This window comes from Larimichthys crocea, chromosome X (genome assembly GCF_000972845.2).
Source record: "Larimichthys crocea isolate SSNF chromosome X, L_crocea_2.0, whole genome shotgun sequence".
NCBI lineage: Eukaryota > Metazoa > Chordata > Actinopteri > Sciaenidae > Larimichthys > Larimichthys crocea.
The window spans coordinates 946,624-966,196 of record NC_040020.1 but is presented as its reverse complement, the minus strand read 5'-3'; the positions used below and the strand labels follow the sequence as shown (position 1 = coordinate 966,196).

Here is a 19,573-nt window from a genome sequence, read left to right as displayed (position 1 = left end):
AACGCCAACTTCAGGTTGGAAACCTGGCAGCTGTTTTATACCAAAGAAAGAAAGTTTGTTTTTTAGTACTTTACACTGAAAACTGTTTACAGTTCAGTCTAGTACAGGAGTCTTCAACTTTTTGGACGAGAGGCAAACAACAGGGACCCACATGTAATTCATTTTTTTAAGTACTTCACGTACCCATTTATATACTAGATAATTAGCCTATATGTGTTCATGTTGATTAAAAAGTTCATGCTTAATTATTGTTCAACAAAGAAACATTTAGCTTCAGGATGCCAGGTACCTCACTGATGAGTAGCTGTAGGATTCTGCTTCACTTACTCTCAAACTAGCAGCTCGCATTATTTATCAATGTTATTGATTCACGTTAATTTCTGCAGCCAACACCTTTCCTCGCCTTTTTTTTCTTTCCAACAGTGGCTGGTCAAGATCTGCTAAACGGCATCATTGGAATCATTTATTTTGTACATGGTTTGTAGCTTATTAATGCATATCTAATTCTTTACGCTCACATATTATTTTGGTGACTAATTGGTGGACCCCCCTGCAGTACCTCACGGACCCCTGGTCTAGTATAAATCACACTGCTCGCTCGGTTATTTCAAAAGACTCTTTATTGTTCCAATCACAGACACGTCTTTGATGCGTCTGTAACGGACAGTATAAAAACACATGAAAAAGAAAATATACAACAGATGTTTAGCACCAGGTTCTTCAACAGAGGGCTGATGGTTATTTATCACAAGACTTGAGCCACCTTACCTCCATCGTGTTGAAATGGCAACCATAGTGACACACGTACAAAGGGGTAGTCAGACACACGAGTACACACTACAGGGTTTTCGTTTTAAGTTTTGACCTACAGCCAGACATCTTGGAGCTTTAGAGGGCAGGGAAAAAAAAACAAAACATCGATCCAAGATTAGTGTTTTATCGATCGTCTTTGTCTGGCCTCGTCTATATCGCACAGCTGATAAGCAAAAGAGCAGTAGGCCTAGCTGAGCCCCAGTGGAGGTAGGAAACAACAGCAACACATTTCCCACCTGCATTTTAAACTGTAAATAATGCTAGTACGTTTGATTAAAAAAAAAACAATAATGCTATTATAACAATTAAGGATTTGTTATTTTTCCGCTTCATCGAGGAGAACAAAGCAGGTGGGAACAAAAAAAAAAAACATTTGTATAGCAGTATCCTTTAAGATCACATTACATGGCTATGGAAACGACTGAAGTAACATCCCAGGCCATTGGTACTTGCGTACATCCATTCGTCTGTCAGCAATAAAATAATTACTACATACTGATAAATCATCTGGGTTTGTATTGCACCAAATATACTCTCTAGTTTTACAGTAGGGTTTGGTAGTGGGACATGGGATGTGCAAAATATGGGGGAAGGAATCTGTGTAGTGGGGGGGTTAATAATCTCAGATGGAATAGTGCAAGAAGTAGCTCCGACACCGACATACAGTATATGCTTTGGGTGAAAACGAGACAAATCACATGAAGATAACTGAATCAAAACAAGACAGATCCCACAAACCGACCGACGAATCAGAATCTACGTTCTACAACTGCATAATGCCATTTATATATATGTAGTTATTTAGTTTGTGCTGATTGCAGTTTGGTGCTACGACATGCAAATATTGTTTGAAAAATAAAAGAAATAATGGCAGAAGTATCTGGCTTTAGTACAGATTGATGGCCAATTACTGTAGTTACATAAATTTGTATTTGGGGAGGGGAGGCCAAAACACAGATAGTGACTGGGGGGGGGTAAAGCTTCCTTCATTTGAACTACAGTTTTGGCAACCATTGCCTTGCAATGCAACAACAGTGGCTGAAGCATCAGTGAAGAAATATTGCAAGCGAAGCTCGGATGGAGAAGACGCCAGTAAATTTCAATATACGTCTATCAAATCTTAAAAAATTAGGATTTAAACAGTGCCAAAGTAACAATAAATAAAATAAAAAAGGTGGGTTTAGGTTTGTTACTGGTTTGAGAATAAAATTGAGAAGTGGCGGCCTTGATAATGAGGTATGTTTTTGGGGGAGATGGCACTGTCTTTACGCAGTCAAGCTTAGTCTTTCCTTCCAATACAGCCACTCTGACGGCTCACTGTTTATCCCATTAAAACTCTGTTCGACATAATGATTGGATCAACTATACACGTTCAGAAAGACAAAGGCAAGTTGACAAAAAAAAGAAAAATCAGACATTCTGTACATACATATCCATGGATAAAAATAGTGCAACATCAAGCTTTTGTTAAGTTAGACTGCTACATAATTGCTGAGTGTAAGACTGAACCATAGTGGGATGGTCAGTCCACGTGGTCAGCTCAATGTCCAAAGGCACCACGTTGAACCACAGTCCCTTTCCCAGGTCGGAGGAGGCCCTCTTGCTTCATTTAGTTTTCTGTCAGAGAAGAAAAAGAGACGTTGATTTTGTGGCAATTTGAACTGAAGCGTAAATAAATTATTTTATAAATAATATTCAAATAAAAGACGATAGTTACCAAACACAAAGTCGCACCATCTTGGCCCGGTCAGGCCCCTCATTCGCGATTGTCTTAACATTTTCGCTGGTGGTGGTTGTGGTTGTTCAGTAGACACAACCCCTGGACTTTTGTATTTGCCTTTCTGCCTCCCTGCTGGCATCTCATCCTGCTCCTGGACTGACTTAGGTGCAGAACCTGCTAACTCTCTTGAGGCAGTCCTATTCATGCTCTGCTTTCTTTTAGTTTTCACAGCTTTAACAACACCTACCAGTTCTCTCGTCCTTCCTGCGAAGAGGTATGCAGAAGGTGACCCATTATCCAGTGTCACAGTACAGGAGTCCCACTCTTCCTCAGTTGATTCGTTGTCTGGAGAGTTGATCTTTCTCAGAAACACCCGGCATTCCTTCAGCGTCTCAGGACTCCAGGCTTTAGAGCAGAGATTCTGCTCTTTGGGTACGTCCACGGGCTCCTGAGTTTGGTCAACAGAACCGGTGGCAGAACTGTCCTCCAAACAGTCAGATAACCGATATTTTGCTGATCTGTTTAATGCGTTAGGATTTGGTTGTAGTCCAGTCACTACATGTCCATTTAAACAGCCTGTAGCTACCTTTATGCTTATCCTATTCCTCTGCCTCTTTCGCCATCTCTCCCTTTCTCTCCGGTTCAGAAATCTTGTCCTTGCTCTAAACAGAGTGGTCTGGTATTTTAGAAATGCTCTGTATCTCTTCCATTGGGCTGTCTGACTGAGCCTGCCTGTTGCACACCCCAGTGCGAAAAGTTGTCGCTTAACATTATGCGTCGATGGAGATCCCTCATTTCTCTTCCTCAGCCTTCTCTGTGCCTGTTGATGTTGCAGAGGACTTTTGGGCACTGTTTTGGCAAATTTCTTGATATGTTTGCGGAGTCGCTCTGCCTGAGGACTGTGGCAAACACTTTTATTATTGGTAGAACGAGGGAAGTGCATAAGTTCGTAAGGATTACGGGAGCTTGCCTTCTTGACAATACCTAGAGACTGTGTCTCCGTGGTCTGCATAAACCATGAGCAGAGCTGCTGCATGCTGCAGGACCTTGGTTTATTAGGAGGACAGTCGAACAGTGTTCGTACCACAGAGGATTGTTTTGACTTCCTGTTGCCTTTAGTGCCTAGTTTAGAATTTAAGGCGATTTCCTTTTCTTGGTTCTCCACTGTGTCCGAGACCCAAGTGTCAGAGATGTGTCGTATTCGCCTGGCAAGCTCCTGGTTCATAGTGTTTTCCTCAGCCGATGCTGCCCACCACTTCAGTGTCTCTTCTGGGGTAAAGATTGAGTCTACAGACATGCTTGCCACTCTGTTCAGGTCCTGAGAGATGTTCTCCTGCTCTTGTCCACAGAGCGGTCTCTTCTCCACTAAAGTTTGAACACTACTCTGTAGCTCTGCTTGCTTCCTTTCATTGCTGGCCTTGTTCAGCAGGAGTTGTTTAGAGCGCCGTAGTAGAGCGTTACTGTGGCTGTATGATCTAGACATGGAGGTGGCAACAGCGTGCAGAAAGTGCATCGAGGGCTTTCTCACTCTCATTGAGTGACGCACTGCTACAGGCTGATTTGGCAGTTTTTCTTTACTTTCATCCTTCGTTTCTATCCCTTCCTCCAAAAGACTGCTTTTGCTCGTTGATTGACGACTGATTGTCCAAGGCTCTTTGGCAGATCTGAATTCTGGTACAAGTAATTTCTTACGGATTAGCCTTTCAGGAGACTGCCGAGTATCCTTATTTATCTGAATTTTACGTTGTCGAGGTGACACTGTGGTTACTGTAACTGAGATTCCAGAGATTTTAACTTTTGCAGGTCGACCTGGTTTCCTTGAGGGTACAGAATCATCCCGCTTCTGGCATTTGATGTTACAGTTAGTTTGAGGTGCAGACTCTTTCACAGGGTTGGCCAAATGTAATTTCTCTGGCAATTCCGTTGAGGATGTTTTGATACTACCTGAGCTGGTGTTAGAGTTGTGCATTAAAATGCCCAAGTCACTTTTAAGGCCCACTGCTTGACAAGCATCGTGGAATTCTGTTTGCAGCTGATCAAAGCCCTCAGACACGGTTCGTTTATTTCTTCTTGAGCGGCCATACACTACTGTTATTTTGAGGTTTTTGTTTACATTTTCCTCAACGTCCGATGGTACATCGGATTTTCCATTTACAGTTTTTGCCCCCACTTCTGAATCGACAGCCTTCTCCTTACGCGGCCGACCAATCGGCCTCTTCACTTTTTGCTCTAGCTGTGGTCCCAGCTTCTTTGGCCGACCTGGGCGCCTTTTTGGAGGAGTAGTTTCGTGGAGAGACAGTACCTCACCTGATGATCTGTGGCTCTCAGTTCCAGCAACACGCTTAGTTGGAGTACCTTCGCCTGATCTTCTGGTACTTTGTTTAGGTGAAGCGGAAGCTGACTTCGGTGAAGAGGCAGACTTGGCTGGTGAAGATGGCGACTTCCTTGGCGAAGATGGCGACTTCCTTGGCGAAGATGACGACTTCCTTGGCGAAGAAGCTGACTTGGGTGTCGAGGAAGCAGACTTCGCTGGTGATGAAGCAGACTTGGATGGTGATGAAGCAGACTTGGATGGTGAAGAAGCAGACTTGGATGGGGAAGAAGCAGACTTGGATGGGGAAGAAGCAGACTTGGATGGGGAAGAAGCAGACTTGGGTTTTGAGGAAGCAGACTTGGGTGATGTAGATGCAGACTTGGGAGGTGAAGAAGCAGACTTGGCTGGTGAAGAAGCAGACTTGGATGGGGAAGAAGCAGACTTGGATGGTGAAGAAGCAGACTTGGATGGTAAAGAAGCAGACTTGGGAGGTGAAAAAGCAGATCTTGCAGGTGAGGTAGCAGACTTTAGTGGTGAAGAGCCAGATTTTACTCGTGAAGTAGCAGATTTAGTGCTCTGACTCTTGTGTATCTGAGGTGTCCCTGACCATGACGACTCTTCGCATGGATCAAAAGGTTCCTCTGCTTGTCCACTAGAACCAGACCCGGCTGATTTGAGACTGTATCTGACTCCTTCCTTATCCCTAACTGGTGATACAAACATGAGCTTAATTGGACTAGTGTACTGGAGTTGGGAGTTTGGAGGGCTCTCAACACAGGGAGCAGGCTTAATGGTGACATCCATATTTGATGTGTTTTTGGGAGTTCTTGAAGTGGTCTTTGTGTACTGTAGTCTTTTTGGAGATGATCGTAGCCTTCCTAAAGGTTTGGCACTACAGTCGCTGCCATCTGTCCCACTGTCTGAGATGTTTCTTGCAGGACTTTTCTCTTTGGCAGGCGCATTATGTGTAATTACCTGGTTTTCATTTGACTCTTTGAAAGACGGTTGACATTGTTCTCCATGTGTTGATTCAAAGGTGTGCTCAGGTGATGACAGAGGGCTGGATTCTTGCTGGTTGTCCTTAGCATCTGGATCTTTGGATAAGGCATCCAGGGTGCTAGATGTCAATGCTTTATCCTTTCGTGTTTTCTGAGTAAAGATGCCTCCAGAGAAACATGCAGCAAAGAACATCTGCCTGGGCTCTGTGACATAGGAGGAGAACCGCTGTGGAGGGACTATGTTTCTCCTGGATCTCCTTGAATCATCTGAGTGGTGTGATTGAGATTTCTTCCGCCCTTTAGGACAATGACAATCTTTACCATCATCTGGTCTCTTTTTACAGTCAGAACTTTGGCCTGATGGGGCTCCTTTATGGTTCCTATCACTTCCAGCACTGCTACCCTTACTGTCTCCTTTACAGGGTTTGCTACAGTTACTTGTTGAGGTTGCTGTCATCGCCTGTGTTTGCACACCGTCACCCTTTGACCCTTGTTTGTCATTCTTGCTCTGCAGTTCAGGGGTCGGTATTTGAGTGCCTGGGAGAGAAAGATCTTTTTCCTCACTGCATATCTCACTTTCTTTCTTCTCTACTTTAATGATCTGAAATTCTTCTGCTACTATAACTGTCTGTATCTCTTCTTTTACTTCTTCCCTGTCACTTTCTGCAGTGAGAATGTGGTTCAGTGGTCCCTCCCCAACTCTATGATTTTCTAAAGGTTCCACCCCTACATCCACTTCTCTTTTAGACTCCTCTTTAACTAGGTTTGAATCCGACAAAGTGTTTAATGTAGTTACAGTATTTTCATCTTTAAATCTTGCTCTCTTTGCTGCTGGCCCCTTTCTCCTACTGTAAGACTGGTCCAACATGGCAAGCTCTCGTTTAATTTGTAAAGTTTGTCTTCTGGTTGAAGCGTCATCAGCAGGCGTTGCCATGGCAGCAAGGACTTCTTGACGACGACGGGAGCGAGTATTAGGTGACTTGGGCTCTTTGCTATCATGGCGATTGAACAGCTCACTGAGATTGTAGTCACTAGCACTGCCTGTATGAAGCACCGTGGTGATGATTTCAGTCAGGTGGGCATCAGCATGAAACTGCAAGTTCTGACTGGTTGAGGGAGTCTGTGGCAGCTCCCTTTCAGAGACATAAATTACTGTTGAAACTGAAGGTGGGTCTTTCTCTACAGGTCTGATTGTCTCCAGTTTCTCACTGAAGCGATTCACGACATCTTGTAGTAAAGTCCCACTTGGGTTCTGCTCAGCCCGACTACTTCTTGGGGTCCTACACCCCTGCTCCTCTTCTGTACCTGTATCCATGAGTGCTTCCTGGTGGCTTGCATTCACAAAGCCATCTTTGACCATTAGGTCAGCTTCCTCCTCTTGTCGATGGTGAAGGAGGGAGGGTGGCTTTTCATCAGTTTTCTTATTGATGTCTGGGGCGATAGGGGATAGAGGAGGAGGAGAGGGGCTCTGCTCTCTCTTCAAGACAGGACAGGGAGGATCCCCATCTCCAACCGCTCTTTCTTTTGTGATCTTGACCTGTGTCAGACAGGCAAGGTTTGAATAACAGGGACAAGAGTGGGGGTTGTGTTGGTTACAGCAGATCGATGAGGAAGGGCATAAGCTGGAGGAGGGAGTGCACAGTGAAGGGGATTTAGATGACGGAGGAGAGGATGGAAATGAACTCACTATGTTGTTGATATGACCTAGAGCCAGGCCTTGGCAGGAAATGCAGTGCAGCCTCTTGGGGCAAAGAACAGTGTAGGTTTCCATCTTGGACCTCTGCAAACAGCAGAAGCTTGAGCCCTGAGGAGCTTCACTTTTACAGTTTGTTAAAGGGTAGTGATGGATGCTACAATTGGATTTGCAGTCTCCTGCATGATACATTGTGCTGCCACAACCTTGATGATCACAATTAGTTAAAGGGTAGTACAAGCTGCTGTTATGGGCTTTACATTCACTAAATGAGACTGCATTAGGAGTAACATTATCCTGTGGGTTAACGCCACAATGACAGCAGTGAGATTCAGTTTGACCTGCAGGTCTGTGTTTAAGCAACAACAGCAATTTCTCCTTGTGTGCCAGCTTCAGAATCTGGTAGAGTAAGGAACTGTGTGATGGGCAGAGTGAGCTGAGAACAGCATCCAACGCTGAGCTCTGACGACACTTAGTCCTTTGTTGTCCCAGATCCCCCAATCCTTCAGCAAGTGATGGCAGCAGGGCAGAGCTAGATGTAAAAAATAAAAAAAAGATTGGAGGTTTTACTCAAGAGCTGAGCCAAGTTTTAAACAACAAACAAATAAGTGCTCACACAAAGTCTGATTAAAGTAACACTATTATAAACTGGTGTTGTATGTGAATATTCTGTATTCCTGGGGCCCGTCAAGATTTTCCGACTTTGGCAGCAGTATCAAAAAGACACTTGAAATTTACATCAATATTGAACAATGTTTTTACTTCTTCTTCTGGCAATTAAATTTCCATTATTATTTTATTTTTTAGTCAATTTTATGATTTCTTTATTAGAAGTCTTCTGTAACCTGCAGCATGTGCCAACCACGCCCACTGCATTGTCTAACATCGTTAGAATAACAGTATGTTAAGTATGTATGGTATGTATTACCAACTGAAACTCAAGCACATATTCACCACAGACAAAGGTTGATGAGAAGATAGTACGCACAGGTACTCAATGCTGAAGTTGAAAACTTTTGACACCCACACATTGCAGTTGCCTTTTGCTGTACACACTGTAGAAACTTTTATGTGAGTGTGGTCTGAACTAGGGTGGACAGAGAAGTTAATAACTATATTCTGGCCTGCCATTGTTGGAATTTTGTTGGAGCCAGCTTGGCATGAAGGGGCAACAATGGAAAACAAACAACTCTTCTAGTTGACTTAAATGTTAATCTGCAAAACCCTGAAAACAACAGAAAACAATAAAAGATATGACAGGAGAGTGATTAGAGAACTGTTTTATTGATGAGTTGCTGAAGGCAAATGATAACATCCTGCTGAACGCAGAAGGAACGATTGTAGAAACGCCTGAACAAAATTGTTTTTTTTCAACAGCACTTTCACCAACAAACAGCTGAAAAAAACCTCTTTAAAGTTCAAATCTAACAGTTTAATTAGGGCCTGTGAGTGATTTACTTCATTATAAAAGCAAAGTCATTGATTTAAACAACATTAAAATTGGTCAAGTGTTTGATAGTAGATAGTTTTCTTCCAACATTTAAAGTACTGTATACATCCAGACTTGTTAAACTGGTCTGGGTGCAGTATAGGAGTGTTACATTCTGTAGTGTTACTGTTGAGTTTGTTCTGGTAACCAAATATTTTTTTTCTTTTTTTAAAAATCACTTAACGTAAGCACTAAACAACCACGATAATCAGGGGTGTCATTTCAGGACTAAATAAATTATATAGGCTATAACATTTAAAAAGCGCTCATGCAGTTGTAGCCGTACACGTTTCACATTGCATCAAAGTGCCTCATTACAAAATCAAGAACTACAACGATCAAACGAGTAAAATCACAGTTTTCGAAGCACAATCAATAAATAAGTATGCAGCGACGTCACAAAACAGGTTTCTACGATAAAAATGCTTCTTATAAATGATAGTGCAATAATTGATTTATGCATAAATAGCAGATTTCTGTTAAGTCGATTTCAAAGATTTGCCAGCAGTTCAGTCCAACAGACAAACAAACGAGAAGAAAATGCTTTAAGCTGGATTTAAAAACGAGCCTGCGTGCGTTCCCAGAATATACTGCAATTAAAAACATATACAATGAAATCATCTTCCTGTTTCTTAAGAGGTGTTTCGGCTTGTTACAGGCCCTTTGATATAAATAGCAGATACTTCCCAGAGTAGAGACATCATGCTGCACTATGCTGTATAGCCCCAGACACAGGCACTGTGTACTTTTTATGAGCAGAGACATTCAGTAGCGGAGACATCAGTGTTTGTGTAAGTTGCCAAAGTTACAAAGCCAAACAATCCGACCATAAAAATAAAAAAAATTAAATAACTTTACAATTTGAATTACAAATAACACACACACACACACACAAAGATAACCGACGAGGACAAACACTTGAGAACTTAACAACATGGCAGATCTCCTGTAAACGCCAAAGGGAGGAATCGAAAGAATTCCTTCACGCTCCGCTCAACGGCCGACTGACTGTGTAATAATTTACTTGAAGAAGTTTAAGTGTTGTCGATGGCATTTGTATTTACATTTAGGTGTTGTTCCTTGAGAGACAAACCGCTCACAAGGTGTTTCTAAGCTAGTAAGAGCTCATACCCCAGCGTGTTAAGGACCATAACACAGAGGCCTTGATGTGAAACCTGACACTGGGCTATAGGCAGATAAAATTCAGAGGTATATGTGGCAATGAGGTTAGAGAGAGAAGGAAAGAGAGAGAGAGAGAGACAGGCAGGCTGACATAACAGCAAAACAAATCGAAGCAGCTTTGTGTGGGTAACCCTGAACTGCTGCTTTGGTACTAGCACTGTTAACGGAAATAGGCCCATCCCAGAGACACGAGACACGAGTGTAGACGCAACATTTAGCATTTCCCCCAGACGAAGACAAAGAAGCCTGTAAAGCCTCGCGCTGAATCAAGTCATTGTCGCGCCGCCGACGCTCCAACGAAAACTACTGTAACCTCCGGCGGCCCACGCGGCAACCCATCAATAACATTTAACCCTATCCGTACACTGAAGTCTGGTTGAAATGAGCTTCTTTGTCGTGGCTACGCTTCTTTGTGCCGAGGAAATGGTCCGGTAGCGTAAAAAAGTTTTAAAGCAGCAGCAGCAGCAGTCATGTATGAGGCTTACAGTAATACAGCTACAGTAGCAGAAGTAGTTAATATCTGTGATAGTAAAAAGAACATATTTCACAAACGCTACACGTACACAATAACATACATTTCCCAAGCTTATCAGTGCACATTTCAAAACATGCTGCACAGTTTGCATTCCAACTACACTCAATACAATGTTCAGACTAGCTTGCACAAATAGAGAGGAGAACTACGTGGACACAAAATGCCTCCTTTCTTCTTTCTTTTTTTTTTTAAGCTAATCTCTTCAACAACAAAACAAAACAAAAAAAAAAACTCATAATGAAGATGTAGCCACCACCAGAAGTTTGTACTGTACAATCTCCCTGTTTGTAGAGGTGTCTACCAATAGCATTGAGTGTTTAATCTGTTATAATGGCTCTAAGTCACTTCAGTAGCCCGGGTGAAATACCCGGAGAGAGATAGAAAGCTGCAAATGACAATCATCAACGCTCCATTTAACAAAGGAGCTTTAAGAATTGAATCAAACCTGAATAACCTAATAACCTAACAGCTAGCAAACGTGAGAGTCACACTTTGTTTTTTGTTTTTTTTTAAAGCTTTCTCAGACTTGATCCGGGGGAATCTGCTGAACAATCAATGTCAAGCTTTTCCTCCTTAGCCGTACAAACATGAAAACAAAGTTGAGAACTTCCTGAAGCTCTTTAAGGATAACGCTGGAGTTATTCTATCACATTATTACCAACAAACGTCCAAAACCAACAACTGATTTCTCTTAGATAAGTAATAGGTATAGTCTTTTTAGCCACAGATTGATACAGCTGTGCTGTTCAACTCCACATCCAAAAAGTACCGTATATATTTAGTCTAAAGTACACCAGTAAAATGAGGAATGGGACTATAAGAATATTTGAAAAAGTAGTGGACTAATGCAGCAAAGTTCAGTAATGCCAGATGAATGACACACAATGAGTGTGTAAATCTGCCACTGTGGCCACAAAGACAATACTCGGTTGGTTGGATAAAACTGATTTCTGGTTTTGGTCTTTCCATTTGTTGTAAACAGATCAAATAAAGCCAGCTATATTCTTTAAAAACCAAGCTTCTGTGATAAAAACTAAAGCTACGAGGAGTTTGTTGAGTTGAGCAGCCTCTGTGGACAAAAAGCTGCAATGAGCACCACTGCCTCTCGAAAAAAACGTCGAACCTCGTAGCTGCTTTAATCAGATCCCAGGACCAAGTTTGAGAAGCACAGCTAAAAAGTATGACTGTCACATTACAGACATAGTTAAAAGACCTGAATATCGATATCCATATATTTTGTAAAGGCATGTGTTGTGTGTTTTTTTTCTTTAAAACAAGTGTCTCCAGAAAACATTTATCTTGTAAGAGGTGATGAGTTCAAGTGTTGAGGAGTTCTGGAGGCGTTTCGTGGTCTAGAACCTCTTTGCGTCAGCAGATGAGGCGAGAGTCCCTGAGTTAGTGGAACCGGTCACGGTACCAGATGCAGACGAGTTGGAATTGGTTGAGCAAAAGTTGGCAGATTTCTTCTTGGGCGGGTTCTTCAGTGTGCCAGTACGCTCCTTGACTTTGTATTCCAGTGTGCTATGGGGCACCCCGTAAACCCCCTGGGCCTTGGACACGCTCATGCGACCCGCCATCACCATGGTGATGGCCTCTTCCAGCAGGTCGTGGTCGTACTGGCGGTATCTCCCGCGTTTCTTTCTCGGCTGCTTGTCTTTGTCCCGGCCGCCGTCTTCTGAATCATCCAGCGAGGACCCGCGGCGATGAGGTGACTGGTTGGCAATACCCGGGCATCCATGTTGTAAGAAAGGAGGTCTGAGTTTGAAGAGAGACGAAGGCCTAGCAGTAACGCTGGAAGTACCTTCTGTTGATGAGGTTCGTTGATATAGGTTTTCAGCCACGCTGCTATTCTCAGCTGAGATCGACCTGTTGTGGTCGGACATGGAACGGACCTGAGGAATACGCAGGGGCGTGGGTGGCTCCAGACTGGGCGTGGGGCTTGGTGGTGGCTGGAGAGCATCCCTGAGCTGGGGGAAAGAGTGTGGGAGGGTTTTCTGTAGACCGCTCGGCTGATAGAAGGTAAGAGAGGATGACGGGACACTCAAGTCTCCGTTCTCCTCTGCAGCTCCTCCAATTTCTGCCCGCTCCGCCCACGCCGCCACCTTCTGCAGGACGAGGCGGGCTTCGCCACCCAGCATTGATGACATCACGTTGTATGACGTCACTTCGTCCCTGAAATCTCTGCTTCCTGGTGCAAGTTGACGTAGCATTCCCAGCCTTCCCTCGGCCCAGCCGTCCAGGCCTTGCCTCAGGGTGTGAAGAGGTATCCCGTAAAGCAACGCGGCACGCTGCTCCTGCAGCCTCCCTGAACGTATATCCTTCAAGGCCTTGGACAGCAACCCCTCAGACAGCTCCAAGCTCCTCTCAATGTACTCCTCTTTCTGCCTGCGCTGCCTCCTAGGGATGGGAGGACCAAACAGCAGGGTCAGGATGGAGGTGATGGAGGGGGGTTTGATTTTTTTTTTTTTTTTTTTGCATAGGGGACAGGGGGGGTGCAGAGCGAGGGGTCCACTCCTTTATGCCTTGTGTTGGTAACATCACTGCGACTGTTATGTTTCATGTCTGTCTGTTCTCAGTCTGTTTCTGCGCCCTCACACACTGCTGCTGTGTGTGTGGCAAAGCCTCTTCACGTCCAGGTGGGACAGTCTGTGAATGGCTGGGGTTACACTTTGGCGCTCACACACACACACAACCCCCTGTAGTATTTGTGATATCCTTCAGTCAGAGTCCTACATGCTTGAAGGTTGAATAATCAAACTCATCATAACTGGATCAGTAAACAGGGAGGTGAAAAAAATCGTTGTGAGGTACTGCAATGTTCAATCCTGAGCTGCTGGCGAATGTTATAAATACGGTGCCATTGCTGTGACGTTACCGCTCAAGAGATAAAAGAGTCAACCCCAGAGAACCAAAACACCAAAGCTACCTCTTCGACATGACTACCAAAGCTTCCAAACAAATGAGTATGCATTATCAGGCCTGAGAGGTGTTAATTAGCTGACTTAAATCAAGGATGGACAAAGAATGCCATGCTATATAAACCTAAACGGAGATGCAGAAGATAAAAGTGCTGAACTCAGTGTAAAAAATGCAGATTTCCTCACATGCAAAATGTTTCAGTCACGGTGGGTTTGGACAAAAGTTGCCTCGGCCATGTGAATTTATCATCGTGTATACTTAAGAAGAACCCCCCCGGTGGTAATAACAGGGTTTCCTCGTGCATTTTTCCAAAAGACCTAACAGCGCTAGCTAAAATTTATAGACGGGGGATATCCAAGAATACAGTAAAAAAAGGAAATCTTACCCTGAGGCTTTGTGATTAGATAAGGATGTTGATGAAGTTGCTGAGCAGGCAGAGTTCCTGTTGGAGAGGTCGAGCACGCCATCTGTTATGGGAAGATTTCAATGGAACTGGTTAGTGTTTGACACGGTACAACTCTGGAAACTGGAAATATATATTTACTGTAATATGTCTCTACCTGGTTCACTTTCATTCTCTTTCTCCTCCTGGGTTCGGCTCACTGTGAGGTCCAGAGGGGCATCTGATGTCTCTGACAAAGGTGATGAGGTCCTTGTTGTAACACCATTTGTACTGGTGTGGAGCAGGCACTTGGACGCGTACTCCAAGGCAAAGCGATGTATCATCTTCTTCATGAGCTCCTGGGCAACCAGAGGGATGTTGGGATCGCAGCCGTGCGGCACATCTAATGAAGAAGGCGAAGTCGCAGACAGAAGTTCAGAGGTTGCAACATAACAAGCTGGATCTTTCATTATTGTTAGAGAGTTTTTGGTCCTCAGAGAAGGTTGTTCGAACATCTTACAATAAATCCACTGACATAAATCTGTCCCGGTCACTCCAACATGACATATTAGGATGTATTAGTAGGTGGGATTCATCTTTCCCACTTAAACAGTTGGTAGAGCATCCGCCCCACGTACGAAGACTTGCTGCAGCGACCCGGGGTTCGAATCTGACCTGCGGCCTTTTGCTGCATGTCATTCCCCATCTCTCTCTCCCCACATTCCTGTCACTCTTTAGTTGTCTCTATCAAAAATAAAGCCAAAAAAACAAAACTATTTTTTGTTCACTTCCTAGATTTTGCCACACCGTCCATGGTAACCGCCTGATCATGATCTTTTGAGACAATCTTGTCTCTTGGTTTTATACCGTAACCATTTCTGAGTTGTTTTCTCCAGGAATTATCATCATCATTATGAAACAAGATTTGTTTCACCTCCTCCTAACTACCAAGCCGAGTTGCAAATTTGGAATTTGCACTGACTTGACCTCAGCTGAGTCATTTACTCATAAAATAAACCTTGGAGGCAGTTCAAGAGTAATCAGTCAAAAGGGAACATTTGGGAAGCCTGAAAGGATCTCAACAACATCTTAGAACTCTTGTGCAAGCATGTGATCGGTTATTCGCGAGAAATTGTCCCATGATAAACTGTTGACGACAAGGATTATCCAAAGGAACAGGACATCGTGTGAGCAAAGATATGAAATGTCTGCTGTAGCACAGAAATGTGCTTGAGGCGAGGCCAGAGCTGAATAATTAAACAATCTGGAGCCCTTAGTGGCAAAAACAAAACAAAAAAATTAATCAAAGCAGACAAGTTCTGTTTTTCAACCAATTTAGCAACTGAGTGAAAGTGATATGACGGTAGCTTCAGAGTATCATAAGTTGACACATTCGTACCGTGCCCTACGAGCCTGAAAGACACACGACCCACCTTTCTTGTGAAACACAGCTTGGAGGAACCTGTGCGCTGATTGGCTGCTCTCAGAGATGGTTGGAGCCTGACAGGGAGAGTAATCAGAGGGCGAGGAGAGGGGCGACGTGGCTGAAGGTACTTGATCCTACAAGGAAAGAGAGAAAAGTTACTTTGCTGGATGTTTTTGTGATGATTATAGTATGACTTAACTAAATGTTAAGAGCTACAATCCTTACACTAAGTTTCTCCAGGGGAAGGTTGCAGAATGAACACTGAGAGCAGTTTGCTTCTACAGACCAGTCATCCACCTCGTCAGGTTCACAGTCTGAAAGACACAATATGAAATAAGCAGCCGTGAACACATGAAGACACATCAGGGATCAAACAGCCTCCTGCTGTGGTCACAATACAGAGTTTGATGAGCGGCGTAGGTGGCTGCCAAAATGCAGCATCACGCCACTTTTATTTAAGAGAACACTTTACGTGCTGCTGACGACAGATCTGCTGAGGTTTTACTACACGATTTACGGCAGGTGACACTTTCTAGAAAGCTGCGGCGCGAGGAAATCTGAGTCAGGCGAGCCAGATTTTAAACTGAGTGTGAAGAAAAGTCACCACTCAGATCTACTTAGCTGTTCTTAATATCTGTGGTTGGACAATCGTGTGGTAATGTTGCAAATCAAAGCAGAGGATTGCTTTACGACCTTTTTTCTGATCTATAAATATTTTTTCCTTTGAAAACGGCAAACCAATAAAAATAAATGTCACTCCAACAGGAAATTAATTATGGCTGCCAGGTCTCACTCACACATCATCTGATTATGTTCCTGTCTAGCCTCACTCAAACTCCAGATGGCACTACAGACTGCAGACAGTGTTGAGCAAGCTGTGTCTTTTGGCTGCAAGTCCAAGTACAAGTGGCCTGTGATAACATACGAGCTGATGTAGATAGCAGAACCACCACAAGTAAAAAATATAAGTATATAAATTTGGATAAATCTGCAATGATCCGACTAGATTTGGATTTAATTCAGCTGTTGTTGTTTTTTAGATGAACAACAATTCATCTGCAGTGTGTGCACCTGATTTAAGAGAGTATCGTTTCCTCATACTTCTAAGATGTCACGAGAAATATTATCATCGTAACAGCTCGAGGCCAAATGAAATAATAATATTTGCGGCCACACAGCAGGAAGTGATCTACAGGGAAGCATTTTGGGAGGTCACAACAGATTCATTGTTCTAAGAAAACCTGCTGACTGGGTGTTGTTGTTGTACACGAGACTTCATCCGCCTAAATCCAGCGGTTCCATTAATGCTACAGAGGCTGGGTTGACTCAAGTAAGACATCACGCTGCCTCCTTATGTAAGTGGCGATATTGGTGGAACCCCCGGTGCATTTCATAGCATACATTTACAGTTAAATAAAGGAAAAACTAGATGACATGTATCTTTGTGAAATGTGTAGATAGATGCAGGGATATGAGTCCAATTTCATAAATAACATTACACATCTGTCAAACTGGAAGCTTGACTCTAACACAGAGTTCATGTTTACACATACATCGTCCTGCCGGAGAACCAAAATGTCAATCAATATCGATCCACGGCTTTAAATGTTCCACAACAAATTCACAGTTTACTCCTGTGTGCCAGCTAACGATCAGCTGTTCACAAGCGTATTAATAGAAAAAACAACATAAATGTGTCAATTTCTTTAAAAGATGTGTGCTTGGGGTGTAAGGTTTACAAACGGCTGACAAAGGATTTGGGCTAACTATGGAAGGTCCTGGTTCGAAATTATTCGATTTACAGTCGTCCCTCGCTATATCGCGGTTCACTTTTCGCGGACTCGCTGTTTCGCGGATTTTTTTCAGTGCAGTTTTTGTTGCATGTATGAACGCGCACTGTGTTCTGCGTCCGAAATTGGCTAAGGGAGAACCGCACGTGTGTTCTGCGTCCTGTTTAAGGGAGTACTGTACAAAATGCGTGTAAAAAGGTGTATAAAAGTGTGTGGTTAGGGGTTTTACGGCCTTAAAACATGTATAATAATTGTAAAACTTACTTCGCGGATTTCGTTTATTGCGGGTTATTTTTAGAACGTATGCCCCGCGATAAACGAGGAACCACTGTATATAGTAAATTATGAAAGAAACTGATTAATTTGACAGCTGAACCTGACATGACATGATCAGCTGATTGTTTTAGTATAGTATAGTTGTTTTTTTTTAAATGTACAAACCCACCATCGAATAAATCAAGGTCTCTCAGCAGCATCGGGCCGTAGATTCCCTCCAGAATGCTTTCAAACCCTGCAAGACAAAAACAAACACACCTTCAGAACATGATCTGCATGCACGCCAATATCAAATCAGATTTTATTTGTATATTTATTTGGCTTTTTACAATCTGTACAGGGAGTGACACCCTCTGTCCTTAGACCTTATACCCTTTTTTCCCCTTTTAACAGGGAGAAAAGGTTGAAGAAACATCAGATAATATACATTACATGTCTGTATCATGACTAAAAAACACACAGCTACAGGCAGCTTTAAGGCAAACACCTGTAACACTCGGTAAACAACTCTAAACAATAAACACGATTAATGACATTGATTGTGTGTTATTATCTCGTGTGTGCTGCGTTCAATGTCACCCCCCCCTCCTCCCGGATTAATGATAAAAACACAAGCAGCTAACTCGAGCCTTGGAAGTTACCGGCGAAAACAAACAAACAAATAAATAAATAAACAAATAAAAATAGCACATCGGTACGTGGAAAACCGTTACCCGACTCTTCTCTCACATTGACATTAGCTGTAGCAACAATCCCCTCTCTCTCTCCCCTCCCCCCCTTTCCTCCAAAAACAGCAACAACAGCAGCAGCAGCATTAATGTCAATAAACAAACCGAGCTAACTGTCCGTTGGGCTACTTTAACGCGACGTTGCTCGACGTCCACTCTTTAAATACATATATGTTAAAAAAAAAAAAAACAGAGAGCTAGCACCGGTGAGTAGCGAGCTAGCTCAAGAGGGACAAAGAAAAAGGAGCCAAACCGAGCGGCTAAGCCAGCTGGTAAGCGTTAGCCTGCCAGCTCCGGTGCCAGGCTACGAGCTAACTAGCCGCTAGTTAGCATGTAGCTCCGGGGAGCTAACCGCTAACTAGCCTGTGAGCTAACCGCTAGCTAGCCTGTGAGCTAACCGCTAGCTAGCCTATGAGCTAACCGCTAACTAGCCTGTGAGCTAACCGCTAACTAGCCTGTGAGCTAACCCTCTTTGATTTTTTTTTTTTTTTTTTTTTTTTTTTTTTTTTTGCTTGTTGTTGTTGCTTGTTTGTTTTTTTTTTGGTCACAAAATATGAAACTGCACCATGGCTCATACCGACGCAGTGTATCAATTTGTGTCGCCAAGAATCAAGTTCCCGCCGAAACCCTTTCCTTTCTGCCGTGCATTTGGAGCACTGCACGGCCGCCATTCTGCGTCCTTCCCCCCGCTCTCTCTCTCCCTCTGTCTGCCTCAATGGACAGGAAGCGGCTGTCTGTGTGTGTGTGTGTGTGCTGCAGCGGCGGCAGCGGCTGTCCTGACCTCAGCCTGCCGCTAGAGGGAGATGCTGTGCGGGGAAAGAGAGAGACAGAGAGGGGGTGGAGGGCTGGAGGTGGGACATTTTAGCCCAGGACTGAGTCTGACAGATGCCGAGCTCCCCCAAAGTCCCTCAAAGTTGATATTTATTTTCTTGTGCGCACAAGATGAAATGTAACTAAAATAAAGATGTTGAAATTCATACAAAATTATACAAAATGGCAAATGTGTATCTCTATAGATATATTATTATATTATATTATTGCACATCACATTATTTAACTGTAAATTTCTTAGTTTCTTTTATATACCTTATATACCATATATATAGATGGTTACTTGTTTACATATGTTGTTTTTGTTTGTTTTGAGTATTGTAACAAAAATAATTTCCCCCTTGGATTATTAAAGTATTTCTGATTCTGATTATTATTATATATATATATATTACATTTTTACATGCATTTTTACAAACAAACAAAAACAACATATGTAAATAAGTAACCATCTCTCTCTCTCTCTCTCTCTCTCTC

The 19,573-nt window shown here is 43.1% G+C and overlaps 1 protein-coding gene across 3 annotated transcripts; it reads right to left on the bottom strand.

The window, feature by feature from the left end:
- Positions 1 to 602: 602 nt before the first annotated feature.
- Positions 603 to 19,112, bottom strand: lcorl (ligand dependent nuclear receptor corepressor-like). Of its 3 annotated transcripts, none has more exons than XM_027283268.1 (8): positions 18,843 to 19,104; positions 17,707 to 17,772; positions 15,697 to 15,785; positions 15,479 to 15,605; positions 14,224 to 14,448; positions 14,049 to 14,130; positions 2,531 to 8,070; positions 603 to 2,430 (listed from the first exon to the last, which is right to left on the bottom strand). In XM_027283268.1, the coding sequence occupies exons 1-8, from the start codon at positions 18,934 to 18,936 to the stop codon at positions 2,423 to 2,425; spliced, it is 6,231 nt and encodes a 2,076-aa protein (XP_027139069.1). In that variant the 5' UTR covers positions 18,937 to 19,104; the 3' UTR covers positions 603 to 2,422. The 3 variants fall into 3 exon arrangements, with proteins under 3 accessions (XP_027139069.1, XP_027139070.1, XP_027139071.1); XM_027283269.1 differs by lacking the exon at positions 18,843 to 19,104 and adding an exon at positions 18,371 to 18,738; XM_027283270.1 differs by lacking the exons at positions 603 to 2,430; positions 2,531 to 8,070 and adding an exon at positions 11,638 to 13,141 and having other exon boundaries at positions 18,843 to 19,112.
- Positions 19,113 to 19,573: the final 461 nt, after the last annotated feature.